We start from the raw sequence: 21,984 nt of genomic DNA on the forward strand, positions 1-21,984 counted from the left end.
TTATGCTTTAATATAAGAATGTTCGTAGTATCAGCTTACAGCTCTTTTTGAGTGTTTTTTTTTACTGACCGGTTTTTGTCTCGATATTCTTAATAGCATTATCATTTTTTTTTTCGAGGACTGATGTTTTGTCAAAGATGGTTCTCATGCAGTTATCTTTCGTTAATATTTGAATAAATAATCAACTTGAGAATTTTAGGGTTTGTTCAACTTCGAATCCAAAATACGCATACAAAGTTAAGATTTAACGTAAAAAGTATTGAAAAACATTGGCATTGTAATTATAGAAGAAAGTAGATCGATCCTCCGAATCGATATCGTGCTTATGGTGGTTTGATAATCCATTTTCGAGTGGATCAAATTGCTTGGGATTTTATGTCCGTGGACAAACTCTCCGAATTAATGAAAAGAAGAAAGCAAAAATGCCTGCAACTGAAGCTAAATATTTTTCGAAATAGCTGACGGAGAATTATGTTTTCGACATTTCTTTGCATCTGTCCGTCATACCACTCCAGTTGATTTGAATTTCATTTCGTGTTCATAAAATTCGTTCCGACAAAAAAAATAGCGTCGGAAATTTCAAAGCACAAATATGAACCGCCTCAAGGCGAATACAACGAAAAATACGTTACAGTAACAGCGAGAGGAAAAAAAGTGAACTGAAGTGAAAATTATTGGGAGAACAATGGTACGGTGATTGAAAAAAACAAAAAAAATGCGACTCGGGCGTTTTTATGAAAGCGCGTGTGCTCGCGGCGTTCGGGGGTTGCAATCGCTTAAATTTTACAAAGCAGAGTGTTCAGCACGTATTTTGCTATACACGAATTTTCCAACATTTTTTTGTAATTGCATTTCCATTTTTCTCTGAAATGGTACGTGTCGCAACAAGAATAAAGACAGAGTTCCTCCCTTTCTATCGCGCTTTCGACGGAGCTCACTTTTATTATGAAGATGCGATAATGTAACAAAGGGGAAATAAACGGAAAATTCGAAAATTCGAAACTTACGCTTATAGTTAATCCGCTCTCCGTCATGATGGCGTCGTGGAGTATTCTTTTTGTTATTTTCCGAGTTTCAAATTTCAACGATCCTTCAACGATTCGCGTTCCATGTACCTTGTAACACTATTCACGCTCGAGAGATATTTCGTTCACACAAAACTTGTTTTCTAGAAAACATATAATAATATTGACGTAGTAGAAAAGTGGAAATCATAAATCACGGGTTCATCATTCACGATGCCCTTACGGGAGCGAGGCCTAATGTTTTTTTTTTTTTTTTTTTCGTTCGTTTTGCCTCTAGTCGAACACCCACCGGTGAACGAACTCTGCAAATTCGGATATTCGTAGAATAGTTTGGGGATTTAATATGGCACTCTCGCGATGCGGTTAATGAAGTAACGATTGGTATTCCCGCCACGAAACTATAATATTGAACTAGTTTGGTCGAGCGAATTATTGATGAATAGTTCAAAGAAAAACCCCAACTTTTTCCTGCCAAAAGTTTCTTCCGATTTGTTTTCTTTTTTGGCAGACACTGCAGCGTGAAATCTCGCGGCAACTGATGAATACGTTAAACTTATGGGCTCACACATACACGTACGTACGTCTAAATAATTGTATAAATGATCGAAGCGGTAATTGATGAAATTTATTGTCGACCGTTTGCTTCATAAGGACAAATTTACTTTCAAATCATGAGTTTAAATCCAATGATTTTATTTGCCGGGAATTTAAATCCTTTCAAGCACCTCCGAGACATATGGTTTATGAAATACTGATTGAAAATGAAACTTGTCGAAAAACCTCGGTTTCCCGGTTATTTTAATAGATATACGTGATTTATCATTGAGGGAAGATATTCAGCGACAATAAACATTTGTTCAATTGATAAATCGTGTATCTCGTGTTAGCTAAAACGGTGCGGTCACGTGGATACAAGGATGTTTTGGTTAAACCGATGCAGCACCATCGGCGTACGGCGGTGAACTAAAGCATCGTCGTTGCTACCGTGTGCTAGCCGCAGTGAGTGAGCCAAACTGTTAGTCGGAAAGAGACAGGGCGATAGGGAGGAAGGGATAGAAAGAGCGAGAGTGAGAGATGAAAAGATAGAAAAGAGACGGTGGAGAAGTCGCAAGCGCCGGCAATGGCCCAGAGAGGTGGTATAGGGACCAGAGCTCTAGTCGGTTCGTTGGGCTGCAAAGCACACTCTCGATGTACGACGGTTAACCTCTCACTTTTGGCGGGAATCCCTGCATGTCCGATATAACTTTTACTCCGATGGTTGTGCAGTTCCGTTGGAAATTTACGTTACGATTAGTTCAAAACGTTCGGAGATTTAGCCAAGTATAAGAGAAGTATCGTGGCACAATGCCATTTTCGAATGATTCCTTTAATCGCCCTCACATTTTATACCTCGCCATCTCCTCCCTTTATGGGCTACGCCATTGTTGTAAATTTACTCAAGTACAGGAAGAAACCAAACCTTCTATTTAATTCGTTTTGACATTTGACGAGCTCCCGAACTTCTTTTATACACTAACAGCTCCATGGAACTATGTCGTTGTTTACTGCTCGGTGTACCAATCATCAATAAATCCTTACCAATTTATCTAACATGCTCTGTTTTTTTCGCAACTTTGTTCATTACAATGATCACATCTTCTAATCGATTCATATCAATTAGAGGGGCATATTTGGAAAATCAACTCCAAAAAAATTCTCGAACATCTGATGCGCCATAAACACAACGTTTGGGAATGATCATAGTTATCGATTCGTTTGTATTTGTGTGACTAAAGCAATACGACAAGAATCGCACGCTCGACACTAACAGATATAAATTTGCTGGATACGCCCCCCTGCACGCAGCAAACCGTAAAACTTGATTATAATTTGTTATCATGACTGGTGATCCTATATATTATACTTCCTTGAATAAGACAGTAATCTTCGAAGATGAGTGTGTTATTATTATGATAAATTTCAAAATCAGGATTCACCATGCGTTTCTGGGTTCGTGATGTTAGATGCAACCGATGTTTTGTTTTGCAGTGCCGTAACTCATACTAACTCACGTACACATGAAATATCCCCGATATTATATACACGAAATGTCTCCAATATGATTGCAATTTACACTTCGAATACGGAAGACGTTTTCAGGGTGATGTCTCGAAAATTTAAGATTTTAACCAGAATTGTTATAAACCAAAAGGAGCCTGTGAATTTCCGTGGTATGTAACTATGAAATTTAAGAAACAACACAGTCAGAAGTTTGACTATTAGAAAAATTGCTGTATTTTATTTACAGTGAGTGAAATTTTCGTGGTTATTTCGCAATAAAATCTTAGAAGAGCCTGAAATTTTAATATGGCGTTCGGTAATTTTTACTCTGTTGTTTGATTTTTCTGGTTCACAAGCTTCATCTTTTATTATTTCGACGAGTTGCTACCTTGCCGAATAACTAACGGCAAAATATTTCAACTTTAATGCGTCACGTGTTAGGACATAGTCTTCGATTTTCAACAATTATGTTGTCACTGAAAAGGGAAATATAAAAGTGTGTAGACTCGTAGTACCATGTACATGAGAATCGTGAACTTATTATATAATCTCGTTAAAAGTTAGATTCAGAATAGTACTGTGTCATCGCGTGGAAAGTTCTGAGAGGATTCACCGTATGTCCTATTCAAGAATGCATGGTTCGGCATGCACTTATACGAAACATTTGAAAATGTCACATTTACCATTAGTCGGAAACCTCGACGAAGATAAAAAAAAATCAAAACGTCCGATCTCACCGATGATTCCTTGGTGAAAGAAATAAATAATTTGATTTACGAGAAATCATCAAGTAATAAATAATAATTATTTCGTTAGATTATGATAAAGATCATTATGGTTAATGGAATTAGGCAATGAGTATTTCACAAAGGATTCCATGTCGAGGTCAGTAATTAAGTAGATTAGTGTTACTGGGAGTTTTGGATATAAGAAAAACAAAATAGCTTCTCCGAAAAATATTTCAACATGAAATATTTCCATTTAGCTATTTAATAAAAATGTCTATAACTTCTCAGTTGGAGCCTCGCAGAGATTTACTGTAATCCATATCCTTCTCGGAATGACAATTTGCTTTACTATCTTTCCATGGATTTTTCGATAATTGACGAGTTTTCAAAACTATTAAGCGGCGAAACTGTACGAATTTTTCACCTTTAATAATGAACAACTCTAGTTTGCATCATTGACTTTTTTCCAGTATACCTTTGTACATATTCATTGCCCGGAAGCTCCATTTCTCATATTTTCACTATTTTTAACGTAATAGAGGACAGAGAGCGCACTTATGCGAAAGTTAACCTGTTAAAATTTCTACTGAGTATACAGCAGTAGGGACGCGGGCTGCAAGTGACATTTGATAAAGTGAAGTTCCAAATGGTGTCTCTGTAAACTTGGTGTACAATTTGTACATATCAGAGAATAAACCGGGATATTTAAAAATGGAGAAATTTAAAAAATATTTCTGACTATTCATCTCTTTATTGTGCAAATTCGAAATGTTATTCCTTGTTCCTTGTTTTATTCGAACAAAAATGGTTGTGCAGCTTGTTGCTGTCTCTTGTTAGTGATTGAGTCTGTTTTATTGTTCTCGCCCGCAGAAGCTACTAAATCCAAGGTATGATGCATATGCGATTCAACGCAAACTCATCTTAATTTGGTGGAACGTTAGTAATTTCGTAGATCGTTTGAGAGATCCTTGTCAGATTCTAAGTGGCCACATACGGTTGAATCTAATCACGTTACTGTGCGATATTTAAAATCACAAGGAATCGCATAGTAACACATCTCCGTTCTATTTATTACCCTTGTTTTGATTTTTCATCGTGGGATATTGTTATCGTATTCATTCATTTATGAATAAAAGTATTTTTATGAAAATGAACCAAATTTACATTGTGGTCTATTCCATATGAATCCTCATAAATTCGTGAATTCATGCGAATTTCGATATACTTGTATTGGAGCAGAATCATTTTAATTCCATTTGATCCTGACCAAATTTTCATGACTGAGATTTTGTAAAATTCAATGTGGTATTCTCTGAATTCTTAGAATTTCAATTATATGTCCTCTAATAAAGAAATGTTTCAAATATATGGTGAGGCGGTTTTGTATTAATCCCACTCCACATCATCTCATTGAAATTAAAGAGAAGGAGAGATTTCGGGAAATTCTGTGCGTTATTATGGTGATTATCCTCATTACAGTTGTGATGTCTTGACGAGATATTTATAGATAAATTTGAAACAGAATCATGTTCGGTTTCCATTCGAAAATAAATATTGGGTGTACCGTACAAATGTTCGATATCTATAGGTTACGTTGTTCTTTCTTCAATTTATCGCCTGTGCGTTAAACTTGGCTCGTAAATATTTAGGTAAGAAGCTCTCTTCCGAGGTTACCTTCACTCTTAGCCGAGTTATATATACGTAATACGTATGGATATATGTATATACATATCGAGTGAGCAAACATAGTGAAACATATCACCTGTTATATATGGTTTGACATATAACTATAGAAGGTTTATGTTCTTTCACTATTTTGCTCCCACGGGATCTCTCGACCAGGACCATCAACAGAGAGCATCAGAAATGCATGGGAATGTTTGAGAGTAATGTCGTAGACGACGACGTCGACGAGGATAGTGGCAATGACTACTACGACGACGAAGAACGACCAACGACAAGCGACAACGACGACCCCGACCACGACGTGAAATCGCAAAAGCATTGAATCATGAACACTTGTACGCTTTGCGCTTGAGCTATTCACTACTCGTTCTTTTCTTTATATATATAGTCCCTCGTCTCATTATTTTTAACGAGTGATATTCCCTTCTGCTTGAATCTCGAACGAACACTCTCAGGTAAAAATAACCGACATGGATTTAGAATGAGAGAAGTGCGAAGAAACAAGATAAATGAAAATACATAGAAATGAAAGTGGCAATATTTTCCGGTGCTGGCTGTTTTTCCCGAGAGATCATTACACCTTGAGCGAAAGGAAATATAAAGAGGACGAATGGGATAAAAAGAATTTGTTGATGCTCAACACGATGTTGTTTTCATCAGTCAACGAAAATTTATTTCCGCACGACAAGATGCGCTTCATGACACTCGCAATGAACATATACTCATAATACAGTGTTGAGGTATGACCCCAAACTCCTTTCCCCTTGTGCATCCGAGTTGAGACACTGTAACGTCTCTTCATTATTAACGGACACTGGAGATGCAAACGGAATGGAAAATTACAGTTTCCTTTATTTTTAATGTCAAACCGCGAATGCTTTAATACAACAGGAAATTCAAATGCCCCGTCTATCGCGTTGAAAGCAATGTTTTTTCAACAGTTGTTTTTCGCAATTGCTAAAATAAATATCGCTATAATAACATAGCACATATTAAAAAGACGTTAGGAAAGTTTCGTGCACACTCGCTTATTGGATGTCAATTACGAATTCTCACCGTGAAATTCGTCCTATAAAGTTTCCTCTTCAAGGTCGTCTTTCTATTGTTACGGGCAATCTTGTACAGGAAATTTTTCTCGTCAACAATCTCGTGGTCAATAAGCGGAAAATCTTCGACGATATTGCTGTCACTATCGTCGTCTATATGATTTTCGTAATAATGGTTGAGCGCTATAGGGTAATAATCACGGGCGTAGTTATGCACGGACATGATTATTTTACATCCTCCAACGCGCCGGTGTTGGTAAGCAGAAAGAGAATTTATAGTCTGGTCAACGTCAAGTATGGATCTCTGACGTTTTTCGATACATCGTGACGATCATATAGCGTTCAAAAAAGTACGATGAGATATCTGTAGTATACTTTTATTTTGTAATCCCACTGATGGCGTTAAGCTACATGAATCTGCAGCAATGCCTAACGGTAAAAGTGAAAGTCATCTCGCGGCGTGAAAGTAGAAACATGATTATTCCATATGTTACGAGTTTTGTCTCGGAGGCTGCAATCGAAGAGTGAATCTCTCATCGACACAGGATTATAAAACGAGTCACGAACGGATCAAATGCGCGTCACAAACTTCGAATCGATTATTGGCTTTTGCAACTTGTCACTTTTTTATATTCACACAATGTTTATAATATACTTGGAGGTGAAATTTTACAGACGGTTCATTAAAACGATCAATGATCACTTCACTAAGGTATGTCGGGAACATGTCATATATACCCGCAATATTCATACAATCGAAAAAAGTTTTATTTGTATGCGTTAACGACAAGTCTTACTTGCAAACTAAGCTTGTTTTTTCCACTCTTAGCCTCGTGCATCTCACTCTTCTTCGCTCTCTTTCTTTCTCCCCTCCGACCGCATGCGGTCTTTGATGTATCTAGCCTGCGCGTTGTTGTGAACGCTTCGAGGTGAAAGGATTTGTCGAAGACGATTACTGACGCTTGTATCAGTGAGTGATAATACAAGTGCGAGAGTCTTGACAAAAACTTCACGGATTATACATTATTTGACGTTTCTCTGAGGTGTAAACAACTCGTTTGATTGTCCACTCAGCTCAAAAATAGTTTTAGTCACTAACATACTATTGTAATGAAAACACAAAACTGGCCAATTTTTTAGTGTGTCTCGTGATCGACTGCATGGCGAAAGCAAGAAACATTTACTGGTTCGTATTCAAATCAAATTCGACTTGACGAGAATAAAATAAAGTTTTTCAAAATTAAGCAGAAAGCTAGAGACATCTTTATTATTCAACTCGAAAGCTTATATAAATTATCGTCAGATAATGGTGCTAAAGCTACAGCTCCACCGTTTGACTCGCGTCATTGTAAAACGACGATGCTTGCAAAAATCCACAACGTTAAGCTACCTTGAACTGGGTCAGAAAATCAACACGATGAAAACGCCACAAGAAAAATCATTGTATTTACATTCCTATCTAGTCACTATCCCTGCTTTCGTGTTAGCAGAAATTTAATTGCGGAAAAAAATAAAAAAGGACTAAAGGCAAAATTAGGAGGTTCAGGAAGCTTTTAATGGGATGCATATAACTGAAGTTATATACTGCATTTAATGCTGGAGTTGAAAATACTGAAAGGGCCTAGCGGGCATGAGAACGTCAAAACGTCAAAAAAGGTCATTGGGTCGAGTGGGTTCCTTTAGCTTGAGTTCTACATAACAAGTGCTCCATTCTGCAAAAGGATAAGAAACCCTTCGGTTGAGACTACTCGAGTAGGAGTTTTCAGTAATACAAAACGTGTTAAGAAAATAAAAAAGATTCCATAGTGTTTGAATCTGAGCTATAGAGTCGTTAAAACTTTTCCTTCACACTCTAGGTCGTTAAACTTATTTTTTGTAGTTATCACCCTAGCCGCTTATGCTGTGAGGGAAAGCTTTAATTCGGGAGCATAATTATTTTATTTTTGACGACGTCTGTGCCCCGTTGAACGTGGAACTCTTTCCCAGAATTCACTAATCCTTCCTTTACGAGCTGGAAGTTGGAAAAACAACCCTAGGCTCATCTCTTCTATCTTTATCTCTGTCTTCCTATCTCTTCACTTTCTCTATTCGCGTAGCTTCCTCCTACTCTCTTCAAGATGGATTAACAAATCTCGCATTAAGTTCACGATGCGGAGCCGCGTAGTCCTTATCTTTTCGAGAGGGTTCTCGTTTCTTGTTTGCATAGCTTTTCCACTCCACGTGTCTCTTTCGTTTACTCTCTCTCTCTCTCTCTATCTATCTCTGTCTCCCCCCTCTTTTATATTTCCTCCAGCGCTCTCTTACTCAGAGGTCCAAGTCTTTGTTATTCCTCCATTCGCCTTCCTCTTCACCTCATTCAACTTGGTCCCTGAACGTTTCGAGTGTTTTTGTTGTTCACGAAAAGCTTCCGTTGTGGTTGGACGGTTGGAAATAATTGTAGAAGATATTTTTCTTTCATTTTTTTTATTCTCGGTTGAGAGAGTTTTTCGGTCAGAGGGTTGTTGGGACAGACAATGCGGTATCCATTATTTGAGGGGGTGGAATTAAATCTGTATTCTCAACAACACGCTTTCGTTAAAACCTTCATCTACCATTTGTTGATCACTTTGCGATTCATTCATCGACATCAAATCCACGTCACCATCTGCAGATACATGTACAAGATGCACATCTGCAAATATTGTCGATTTCTCTGTCGTGTACTTTCCGAGGATTATTTTCTTCATTATATGGGATATTATTTTGTTCCTCTTGGTATTAGAACGGACGCGGGGGTAATGACGAGCTCATGACACTTTTAATGAAATATGAAAAGAACTTTATTATAATTGATAATAACAAAACCAACTCTTCGGACCATTCGCGCGACGCTCTTCTTACGACTTATTCTTAAGGTGACCTATCACTTGCGTGGTGCTTGCGTGAGTGCGAGAGAGATAGCTGCAAAATGGTTATACGTTTTACTCGGACATCCTTGATTTTTTGAGAAAAATAAAAGTTACACCTTGTTCTCTAATAAAATGAGAATAGCGTGTAACTCATATTTTCGTTCAAATATCAACCTACTCGGAATAAAATGTGCAGCAGGATTTTTACCGACTGAACAACTGATAGATCACGTTAACTCGTTAGCGACTCGACTTCGACTAACTTCTCGGAAGCTCTCACGCGTGCTCTCGCGGCGATTGCCAAAAACGCTCGAACGATTGTTCGCTACTGTCGTCGTTTCCGATTCCTACATTAACAACGAATGTAAAAACAGGGAACATCAGGAAGATATTTAAAGGCTGGGTTTCCGAGAGGTCCGTAGAGAGGGCGCTTTTTCATAGCGGTTGAGTAGGGAAATAAAAGCTCATCTCGAGGAACTCAGCCAAGTCAGTAGATATTATTTCTATTGAAAGCAGGAATCTGCAAGGATTGTGAATGGTGTGTGAATGTAAGTGGTATTTGAGTACCATTTATCACCGTAGCGCGGCTATTTGGTCAAGAAAAGACATTTTTGAATTTGATATATTTTTTGTTTATTGTCTCACAATATCACAAAATTTTGTTGCTTAAACATTTCAATATAAACTATATTGATTGATAACAAAAATAGACCATTAATCAAATACTGATGTTTTTGATATCATTTTTTTTATGTGATCAATTTTCAGAAAGATTCAATTTTTCACTTTCGTTGCGTAAAAACTCCAAAATGTTGTTAATTTTTGATTTCGTTTTAATTGCTTGTGGTTTCCCGTTTTTTCGTTGTTCCAAAAGTGCTATTGTTTTTTCTTTTCTCTCATTGTGTAATGTTGCAACTAATACATCGTAATCGATACCAGCATCTGCCAATCTCTTTATCAAAATCTTTGATAGTACAGCCTCTAATGGCAGCAGCGTTTGTCGTTGAGTCTGGTAATTCGTTTTGCGACCAATTTTCTTTTTTAGATTCATTCGCCGCAAATAGTCCCATGTGCCTTTCATACGTGTCAAGATCACTTCCCTCTCTTCTGAATCCTAATTGAGATCGAATCTTTTTCCGTTCACGGCGATTTTTTTTAAATTCTCGAGTTGTCGTTATATTTTTCCTTTTTCCGTTGATTTTCATTTTATTTTCCACTAATTTTTCGCAATGTACTCCGGGATCCATATTTGCTTTTTCAATTACTCGTAAAACATATTTACTGCCCTTATTTTTTTGACCGACCGCGCAAGCAAAGCAGAAGTCATTAGACTCACTCTGACTACAGCATGTTGCTTTCGGAGCCTTCCGGATCATAATGGAATTGAGGCTTTCGTTAGCTTGCGTAGACGCTTTAGTTGAGAATTGATCGGCGTTATCAGCTAGTTTGCTGAACGACAATTTCAGTGTCTCAAACAAAGATGCACTTCGAAATCCGCCAGGAATTGTTTGGTGCTCGCATGTCTCTGGGTTTTTCACGAAGCCGCACCAGTCGCCACAAGTATCGTGCTGATTGAATGCGTGGAAAGGGATATTTTGTATTGCTGCAGTTAAACCCACCTTATCCCCCGAGTTTTGTGCGACAGCATACGTGAAGCATCGCTGTAAGAAGAGAATGGCATCAGTTGTCAGTTCATGCTGGTCATCTTCCTGCTTAGCAATTTTGTAAAGCATATTTTTCACTCCTTTAGATGTGTGGTTCATGTCAGACAATTTGTGAATTGGATTCGTTGCAGCTTTTTTTATGGCACTCATACTGGAGGAATCTTTGTCTTCGACGAAGATACCGAGGTGTATATTTTGGTCCTCGAAAACATCACTTTGCCAAAGTAACAGCGGCTCGAGCTTCCATTGCCTTAGCACTGCCGTAAAAGTTTAATCGGCAATCATGATGGGCTGGGTCATATCCTAAATCGCATTGCCGACATTTACGATTAGTTGTCGCATAATCTAAAACGCGACCAGTCTGTGATCCGATACACGCCGAATATCCATTCAAACTATCATAAGTATAACCATTGGCGCGTCCACTGTAGCCCATATCGATCGATCCCATGACTCCAACTGACTGATCGTCTCTTACGTCGGATGTGTTACAACCAGGAACAAGGAAATCTATCCCCGGTTCCATGACTGTAAATCACACGACAAAAAAACACCGACAAAATATTACCGACAAAAAATAACACTACAAAATATCACATCGACAAAATATCAGACGGACAGTATATCACCATTAAATTATTAAAGGTTTCAATTAAATTATTTTGGGTTTCAAACAAACCCAAACAGACAAGCACATATATCTCTACATAGACTAACTGAAACAGATAAACACATACATCCCTACATAAACAAACCCAAACAGACAAACACATACATCCCTACACAAACAATCCCAAACAGACAAACACATACATCTCTACACAAACAAATCCAAACAGACAAACACATACATCTCTACACAAACAATCCTAAACAGACAAACACATGCAACCCTACACAAACAAACGTATACATCCATACACAAACAATCTCAAACAGACAAACACATATATCCCCACATAAACTAACTGAAACAGATAAACATATACATCTCTACCCAAATAAACGGAAACAGAAAAATACATACATCCCTACAAAAACAAACCCGAACAGACAAACACATACATCCTTACACAAACAAACCAAAGCAGACAAACACATGCATCCCTACCCAAACAAACCCAAACAATACCTATACACAAACAAACCTAAACAGACAATCACATACATCACCACACAAACAAACATTAAGCTTCGACTAATCCGTGATATATTCGAGATTTGCCTCTATATACTACATCGATGCGATATTTTGTCACAGTTATTTGTGGTCTTGTGACATTTTGTGTGCGTGATCTTTTGACGTGTGATATTTTGTCGTGGTGATATATTGTCCGTGATATTTTTTCGTGTGATATTTTAACTGTGATATTTAGACGTGCTACCCTATCCCCTTATCTTCGGGTTTATAATCAGAAGCGAAAAAAACGAAATACAGCGTAGAAAATTGGCGATCAGTTGTGATTTATTGATGAAATTATGAAGGTTCATGATACAAGTTTTTCTGTTCTGTTATTCTGAATTAATTAATTCTAGTGAATGTGTGCCAAGGACTCGGTCCAATTAACGTTCATCATTTGTTGGTTGATTGTGTTTTTCAAGATTCGGTTCAACGATGGCGTGACAACGATTGTACGATGCTTTCAAAAAACAAAAGATGCGACAATTGCAAAAAAATGAGGCAACGCACCCTTCGGAGAGAATCAAGGTCGGACAAAACTGAAAATGTACATCGTATACGTCACTTGACGAATCCCATCGACAGGAAAAAACTTATTGCTCTGCAGAAGAAAATGTCTAGAGAAAAACGCGTTAACAAATATTTAAAGCGACGCGTCGAATTATTGACCGAATCACTCAAAGGAAAAGCCAAGGAAATAGCATCTATCCGTACTGAAGCATTGGATGAAAAATTTGCGCAATTTCAAGTTCCTGCATCGCAACAAATTGCGATTAAAGAAATTATCTCTGCAGCCATGAGGAAAGACACGAAAAATCGTCGTTATTCAGAAGACTGGATAATGTTGTGCATTTTGATGCACATACGTTCTCCTAGCTATTATGAATTTTTTCGAAAGAACGATGTTTTGCCACTACCCTGTACAAGGACCATTCGCAGTTATTTTTCGCTCATAAATTTAAAGTGCGGCTTTGATGAGCAGTTTGGACAATTATTATTAAAGAAACACTTTGACACAAAAACTGAGAAGCAGCGACATGGCGTGTTGTTATTGGACGAGATTAATTTGCGGAAATCTGTGGCAGTGTGCTCAAGAAATTTGAGTTACGTCTAATTGACGGATTTTGGCAACGACGGACTGCAATCAACAGACATCAGGGAACAAGCAACGCACGGTCGTGTTCTTATGTTTCAGTCAATTGCCGACTCATACACCCAACCAATTGCTGTTTTCACATCGAAGAATCCCGTGAAAGGAGAAGAACTTGCAAAGCTGGTGATCAAAGGTATTACTTACCTGGAAAAATGCGGGGCGAAGATTCACGGCGTTATTGCTGATGGCGCGGCAACAAACGCTAAAATGTGGTCCATATTGGGTGTATCGGGTGCAATGGAGAACACGAAAACGCACTTCACGCATCCTCTTGATGATAACCGGAAAGTATTTGTTTTTTCTGATACACCCCATGTCTTCAAAAACATTCGGAACCGGCTCTACAATAAAAAAAAATTGCGGGTAAGTAACTTTTTTCCGAGGATGTCAATATTCTTCTAATTAGCTCCCCTATTAGAGCTTCAATGAGGGGTTGTGCGCTTCTCCCATTCGATCTCTCTGTAGCTTGTAACTTTCTTATGGCTTTAGAGATGTCTTCCAGTGTCCAATTTTGAGAAAGATCAGGTTCTCGTTGTTTCTGTTTAGGGCTTGATGTCACCATGTCTCTGTATCCACCTTTCCTTGTTCTGCTGTTGTTGATTTCCGCTTTTCCTATTGTGTGAACGAGTGGTCCTCAATATTCGGCGCTCTCCCCACCACTAGGCCCACGCATCGCAGCGCTCTTATGCTAGGCGTGAACTAGAGCACGGGCTCGTAGTTCACGCTTTCGCGGTTATTTAAATTAAGAAGCGCGACACGTCGATAAATTACCTTCCTGTTGCTCTCGCCTCTCCCGTTCACTCGAAACATTCCTCTCGACTGGATTACCGTGATTCGAGTGCCTTTCCTCTTGGGGAAAGGCTCCCTCATGATTCCGGATGTCTAGAAGTCATGGTGGGTCCAAGACAGAAACTACCAGGCAATACAGCACCTCGGCTCCAGAAAACTTTTCCGAATCCTACCTGACGAGGCGCCGTATCGCACGGACGTGGCATCCGAATTTACGGTGTAGCGGACGGTGCAACTCTCAGTCGCTACAGTGGGAAAGGTACGGGCGGCGTTCAACGAATGGTCTTTGCCAATGTGTCCTCTCGGCCGTCCGCTGGTCGAGAATGATACTCGTTACTCGAAGACGGTGTGTGAGGGTGGTTCTTGCGATCGGGTCGAGCAACAGCAAAGCATAGTCAAAATACAAGACGGTTTGCAAAGCCAAGCAGCGGAGGCGACACCAAATATCTCAAAACGACAACGAAATTTTTACTATAAATAAACGTCAAATTAAACTCAAAATGGACAACGAAATTCTCTCTCTTTTTGCCACGTAGGTAATAGGTAGCTAAAGATAACTAAAATCTCTCAGATCGGTAATGTCGGCGGCTTTTCACACTTAAAATTATATTTACGCAATAATGAGTCTGGTTCCGACCAACACCCGACGAGTCGAAAAGTCGTTGAAAATAAGCCGTAAACCCGGTCCACTGGTCGGCAGAATCCGTACGAGTGATGGGGTAAAATGTCACGTCACAATATATATAAGCGGTTTGTTATATATAACTTGCATTAAGAGTTTTTTTAACCGACGCGAAAATGAGGAATCGACGGACAAGTCTCCAAATTGCTAACATTTTTGCTCGGTACCATCAGTATAACCGGTATAACATAAGAAGACACATGCTTCTTGGAATACTGTAGGTTCACTCCGAAATTGACGACGCCCATTGGAGAGAGGCGCTAGTTACTCACTCCGTCGTCGCACCGCATTACAACGCGATTGGCTGAAGACTTACTTTCGTAACGAATCGCGTCATTCGATTTTTCATACAGAATAGTCGCGGTAGAGCAGTGTTTTTTTGAGTTTTGTTCGCACAAGTCAATATTTGACATCGTTTTTACTCATTAATATTGTGAACCGGAATATATCCTGATTAATTGACACTAAGCTAATCGAAAGGAAAATTAGTTCGAGTGATTGTTCCAATTCTGTGCAGATCCGAAGTCGGTGAACTTCCGTGACTATGTCATCGTTTTTGGGGGATAATAAAAGTATACATTTATTCCGCTAGACAAGTAAGTCATCAGGTAATAAATGTATCTATCGATTAGTTGAATATTATCTAATCGAGACAAAAATTAGTTTATTTTGGTAGAATTTCATCCTACATAAAATCAAATGTTGCATTATTATTGTTTGATTCGAGGTTCTACATAATTTAGATATTTTCCCAACGTGAGATACATAGAGAGAAGTTACACGATATATCAGTATTTGAACACGATGTAGGACATTTATAGGACATATCAGTATATATAATCGTTAGTGAATTACGCCCAAATCATGAAGAAAATTCGTTAATGGCGATATCAATTTTTTAAATGAAAGAATATTGTTCTTAAAGATATTCGAGAATTCTTCTCATTAAAATTAATCAGACCTCTTGGAATTAAATTTGAAAAAAGATTTATACGCATTTCTTATCTATTAAGAGTCTTGGCTTCGCTGCTTAATAATCCGATCATTTTTAGTAATAATTCAATCATGTGATATTAAAATGACAAATCTTAAACATCGCGAACACGCATATAATCAATTGTCGTCATACGCTGTAAGATCTGACCAGTTTAATGCAAACCATCATCATACCATGTCAGTTTTCTATAATGAATTTTAAAATTTTACTCAATTCACATCATTATATAACGATTTTCATTAGTATTCGTGATATTTTCAAGTTCGTATCGGGTGTTACTTTCAAATTTGTATCACGTGGTACTTTCGAAAAATGAACAATAAAAATATTTGCCAAATTATTCTCCCGAACTTTGTAACAATGCTTCTATGGTGAAATGAAGTTTCTAATTTTGAAAAAGGTTTGAAAAAAGGGTCTTTCATTAAAATGATTTTACAATATTCATTATGTTGTCAACGCCACAACATATCAGAATTTCTCAGATTATTGCTTTACTCTGATGATCACCATTATTTCCGAAAGATTAATCGTAGGTATTGTTTGATTCCATGAAAAATTCCATGAAAAAATCAATTGTTAACCAACGCTTTTTTCTGTACATATTGTATTTTCTGTACATTTTCTTCATTCAGAATACAATACACATGTACCCTGTACATAGATTGTGATAGACAATTATAAAGGAAAGAATTTGAATAAGAAGGTGAACAAATTCAATTTTCAGAAGATATTACGACGGCGAACTGGAACTCAGCAGCAATAGCTGAAATCAATGATAAATTCATTGTTAATATCATGTCTAATCTAAATCTTAGAATTTGAATTCAATTCGCACTAATTTAGATCAAGTATTCAAAAAACTGAAACAAAATCACATTCGAAAATTAAACTCCATTCCATTTTTTTCATGTGGGTAAATTAAGAATGATTTTTCGATAATGCTGAGTGGCCAGTTCACTTAAGGAATCACATTCTGTATCCTATTTACAGCAAATAATTATAATGCAATATAGTCATACAATTAAGCCTAAGCATTTCCGAGTATACGCGTTTTAGAAAAAAAAACTCCCAATAATTTGACTAATTTTCCTATTTTTATATTTACAGTCCAAAAAAATGCCGCGCAAACCACTCGTTGCTAAAGAGGATGCGATTAAAATGGTCGAAAAATACATGGAGCACTTCACAATGGAAACGTTACCGAGATATACATCGGATGTGTGGATTCAAATGAGCAGACTTGGGGTGTAAGTGGAATGCCCATGATGTGTACACCGCCGTACGCGAGGATAGTCGTCAGATTTTATCGATCGAACGTAAAAATAAAGGTATTGAAATACCGATAAAAGTTGTTCAAAACTCTTCTATCCTTAGCGACGATTCCTTTGAGCAATCAAAGCAGGCCGATCCCGATTTTGATATCATTGATAATGCCGAATTCAAAACTCTGCGCGATTGGTTCCCTTTAAGCGTAGATGCTAAAATGTGGGAGAATATAAAACCAAAAGGGAATGTAGAGTATGACATGGAACGAAGAGAATATGAAATTCTGGCTCCTAATAATTGGACGAACGTCATATTCGATGCCTTTTTTAAGCGGTACCGATTTCCCTGCGCTTATATTTTCAAACGGGCGAAAATTTACAAAATACCAGACAGCATGCATTACATCACTATATATCGTGTATGTAAAAGACAAAGCTGTTTGAATCCTTTTTTCGGATTCGTCGACAATGAACCAGATGTTGACGAGGCTTTAGACATCAAGATAAAAACTTGAGACCCTTCGGGTGTTAATCATGAACTAGTCAAATGTTCACTCCGAGGTTTGAAGAGAAAGATTGTCAGTCAAGAAGTTGCCACAGAAGGATGTTCAAACTATCGAAAAAGTATTGCCAGGGAAAATGTCCAGATTGATGAGATGGAGTCTCTAAATTTCTATAAACCACATATGTTCTTACGGAGCGAAAAAAGAATATGTCGACAAACATCTTGACATTAAGATTATTTATAAATCTTTTTCGATTTATTGAAATAAATTTAATCGGAGGAAAGAATCATGAAAGATAAAGTAGAATTACATTTGTCCAATTTTGTGACCCGTTTTCTTAATTCACTGAAGTTTACAATCGATAATGCGTAATGTTAAATTATTAATAGCTGAGTGGACAGCTTTTCACGCATTCTTCTGTAAATCGTTACATTTCTATTTTACTATCGAACAACACCACATTGCACAACAAACTGTAGCCCAGCGGAATTAAAAATTGGGCATAGTCGCAATTACTGAACGACGTTCCAAGTTGAGAGGTTGCGCTGTTATTGACCGCTAAGGTGGTCTCAACGTGGGCCCTCAGGGTTTCACGAGGTTGATGTCTTCCGATGGTGGAAAGATTCGAGGAATGACGATTTACTATATTCTTAGGAATTGCACCCGTTTTTCGTGCAGCAGAATCTTTAGCAGTAGCTTCTGCAGCAGCAGTTCCTGTTACTGCTCCCACTGTAGGCTCTAGAAGCAGATGTCTACATCTGGAAGAATTGAGATTTCAACCTTGAATGTACATAGTGTATACATAGCGAATTCATAGAAGAAAAAATACATAAAGAAATAATGTACGGTTGTACCTTTCGAGAAAATTATCCATAGGGAAAATTCAGAACAATCCACTCATTATCTGGAGCCCCGCTACACTTGAATACAGTGGCTTTATAACAAATATAAAAGCCGTAGAAACCGGTTTTCTGAGCCAGATAATATTTACTGATGAATTTTTGTTCGGCGTGAGCGGTCCGTGGAACTGTAGAAACAACCACCATTGGAGCGAAGAGAATCCGAACGTAACATCGGTTGGGAGCAGTCAATTTCGATTCCCCGCAATAAATCTTTGGGCTGGAATTTACCGTAACAAATTGGTAAGTTTTTTTTTTAATAAAACGGGCCTACGGAGTCAGCATTTTTAGACAAGACCGATTTTTTTTTTCAATCATCCGTAATTTTCAAAAAAATTTCATTCGTTAATCATTTCATTTTTCAGATTGGACCATTTCAGCTCGAGGGAACCCTCACAGACCAATCATACTTCGAATTCCCCCGGAGACATTTGAGAAGATTATGCATCCGCTCGGGAATGTCTTCGGAGGAATTCGGAGCAGCTCATTTTCAGCAGGACGGGGCCCCAGCACACGCGAGCGTTTTGGTGCGAGAAGAATGACGAGGACGAAGACAAAGACGAAAACGAAGAAGAGGACGAAGACGAGAACGAGTATTGTAGTATAACGCTTCCCCGAACGACGTGAATCGATTCCAACCCGAAATAACCCCAAAATACATGGCGACATGGCGCCGCGTACAACGACCGGTGAACCGCGTCACTGTTGGTCGGCGGCGACCGTACTGATGGGCAATACAAAGGCCCAAAACAAGCGGTGGAGCGCGACGCTAGCGGCTCTACGTATTAAAAATTCGAACTAATAAATTTTTTTGTTTTATTAATTTAAAATCAACGCGATCTCGGAAAATTATGTAACTAGGCTCAAAAGATGCGGAAAATTATAAAGAATGGCGGAAAAATAATTACGACATAAAATTTTGAAAATAAATCCGTAAAAATAGTAAAATAAAAATGCGCTTTCATGCGCACGCTCAGATCGAATGTTCTCGAACAAGCCGCGACCCAAACAACAATTTTTCGATCAAATTAAATCTTTTCTAATTGAACTTGGTTATAAGATAAAACTTTTGTAAAAATTGTTAAATAATCAATTGAGTCAATTTTTTATTTGTTTATCGTAAAATAATTCTCAAAATTATAAAAGCGAACTTTCGCGCATCCTACGATAATCCGCTCAACCAATAGTAGAGCATGAATCATGGCAACGGGCCAATCATAGAAAGCATTACAAAAAGATGAGCAGAATCGATCTAAAACTGAGATTTTCGGCGTTTGATGATTTTATGTTAGGGAAGAGGTATAAGAAGTGCTGCGCGACCAATTCGGCAGGCAGACCTTCCTTAAAATTGTGACTCGGAACAATAAGGCTGACCTAAAACAATACACCCTGATTCTAGCAAACATAAATCCCTTTTCCTTCTTTTCCCTTGGATGCCTGGAGTCTCGGAGCGATTCGGCAACGTTTCAATCCCATATCAGAGAGAGATTCGGTGACGTTATCATCCCGTAGTCTGGGGTTTGTTCCTTAACCTAACCTATTTTTTATTCTTCTTTGGCTTGCTAGAATCAGGGATGGTTTTTTTTTGTAAATAATTTGTATTTTAGTAAATTCTTTCAGTAAATAATTTTTTAATTCAAACTTTTTACAACTAAGCCCGAGTCAGACTTAATTTTTTTTTAATTTTTGTAAATTTTGTAAATCCTGTAACTTCATCAAAATTCAAGAGGTCGTGGTATGAATTTGAGGTTATATCGCTTCAAATTAATAACATTTTTTTTTATATAAATTAGTATTAGTATTTTTATTTTGTAAATGAGCGAAAATTGCGTAATTCACATTGGCGAGGGCAACATAATTTCGGAAATTGGCGAACGCGATCGCAAATATTTCACGACAATTAGACTATAACGAATTGCCATGTGAATATCGGTCAAAATTGAATAAATCCGAATTGTTAAATTTTTCAAAGTCAAAATTCTGCATTCTCACGTTTCTTTCATACCTGCTCCTTTTCATTAAGGTAGCTCGAACCGACGCGTGGAGACGTTGAGGATTCCCATTATAAATAAACCTTTACCGCAAAAGTTTTAATCGGAATTACTCCTGGAGGTTTCATTTGCCTAAAATCAAGAGTAGCTGGTGGAAAGAAAACTGATTCGCAAATTACTATTGAATCCGGATTAATAGATAATTTAGAAGAAGGAGATATTGTTTTAGCCGATAAAGGATTCCCGACAATAAGAGCAAAACTTGATCAGAGCGGAAAAAAGGTTATGATAGTAATCCCACCATTTTTAGAAAAAATGATTTCCTAATATGGTTTCATTTCATTTAATTTAATTTTTAGAAAAATGAGTTTTGTGTTCAAAAAACAACTTTTGAAGCCATAATTATTAAAATAATTATTTTTATAATTATTATTAACTCATATAAAAATATGAAAAATAAAATAGTGATGAAATCTATCTGCTGTAACAACAACTTTGGAAGCAATAAATAAGTATAAAAATACTTTTTGTTACTTTTTTGACTTCTATTTATCCTTTATTTTTTTATTAATAAGATATTTGATTAATCACATTTACTCCAGTGAAACTCCGCTTTCCGTATGATCCAACAGAACCGTAGGTAGTTTCATTTTTTTCTTTTATAAATCTCAAGAATGCAGCAGGCAGATAATCGTTAAAATAAAAATTTTCTGCATTTAATTTCACTTCTTGTAGAAATTTTTCATCTCGTTGAATTTGTATAGTGCAACAGCCGTCATTTACTTGAAAATATATAAACAGGTTACATGTAAACATTCCTGTTATATACATCTGAACTTGTACTTGAGTAAAGTGTAAATCACTTTTTTTTCAATTTGACATCACTTTTTACAAAACTCAAGTACTTGACATTGCAAGATTGATTTATGCGATCTATTACTGGTTGATCTTTAGATTTCAATGGATACTTGAATTCAACAAGCTTCATTACACATCCATCTTTAATTACCGCACCGTCAATACTTGCACATAGCCATGGCTGTTTCTTACTAACAATTACACCAACTTTTTTAACCTCACGGTCGTTTAATTCTTTATATTTCTTTTTAGCATTTTTTTCGTTACTTAACCCATATTTTGTTGATTCAGTATCAACATTAGAAGGATATAAAATATGATTGACTAGTTTCTCAATTGACTTTCGGGTGCGTTTTTTAATACTGTGAATATTGGTACTTACTGATAATTTAAAACGCCTCCACTACTTATCACAATATACTGAAACGTTTCGATATTCGGGAGGTTGTCAAATCCCAAATATCGGAACTTAGGATTTTTTAGATCCTCTTCTCTCACTTAGGAGAGGTATCATTGTGCAGGTTCGTGCACTGACCGGCGGATTTTTGCCAGGAGCGGGTAAAGCTTTCCGATTTCCCCATCTTGCA

At 37.4% G+C, this 21,984-nt stretch overlaps 1 protein-coding gene and 1 long non-coding RNA gene across 7 annotated transcripts in view; one reads left to right on the forward strand and one right to left on the reverse strand.

Moving 5' to 3' along the window:
* LOC122410556 (venom dipeptidyl peptidase 4-like) overlaps window positions 1-7,316 on the reverse strand; it is a 53,296-nt gene extending 45,980 nt beyond the window's left edge. The window contains exons 1-2 of one of the 6 annotated variants that reach the window (XM_043418767.1): window positions 6,536-6,671; window positions 1,008-1,168 (exon numbers count right to left, since the gene is read on the reverse strand). In XM_043418767.1, coding sequence (XP_043274702.1) covers window positions 1,008-1,034 — 27 coding nt within the window. In that variant the 5' untranslated portion in view covers window positions 1,035-1,168; window positions 6,536-6,671. Of the gene's footprint in view, window positions 1-1,007; window positions 1,992-6,535 lie in introns of those variants that run through there. The other 5 variants (XM_043418766.1, XM_043418765.1, XM_043418764.1 and 2 more) reach the window with 5 other exon arrangements.
* Window positions 7,317-7,532: 216 nt separating this feature from the next.
* LOC122411151 (uncharacterized) lies at window positions 7,533-20,834 on the forward strand. Its single transcript, XR_006261099.1, has 4 exons — window positions 7,533-7,711; window positions 12,680-13,773; window positions 16,986-18,791; window positions 18,914-20,834. It is a non-coding gene; the product is annotated as an uncharacterized lncRNA (long non-coding RNA).
* Window positions 20,835-21,984: the final 1,150 nt, after the last annotated feature.

The sequence above is a fragment of the Venturia canescens genome, chromosome 5 (genome assembly GCF_019457755.1).
Source record: "Venturia canescens isolate UGA chromosome 5, ASM1945775v1, whole genome shotgun sequence".
NCBI lineage: Eukaryota > Metazoa > Arthropoda > Insecta > Hymenoptera > Ichneumonidae > Venturia > Venturia canescens.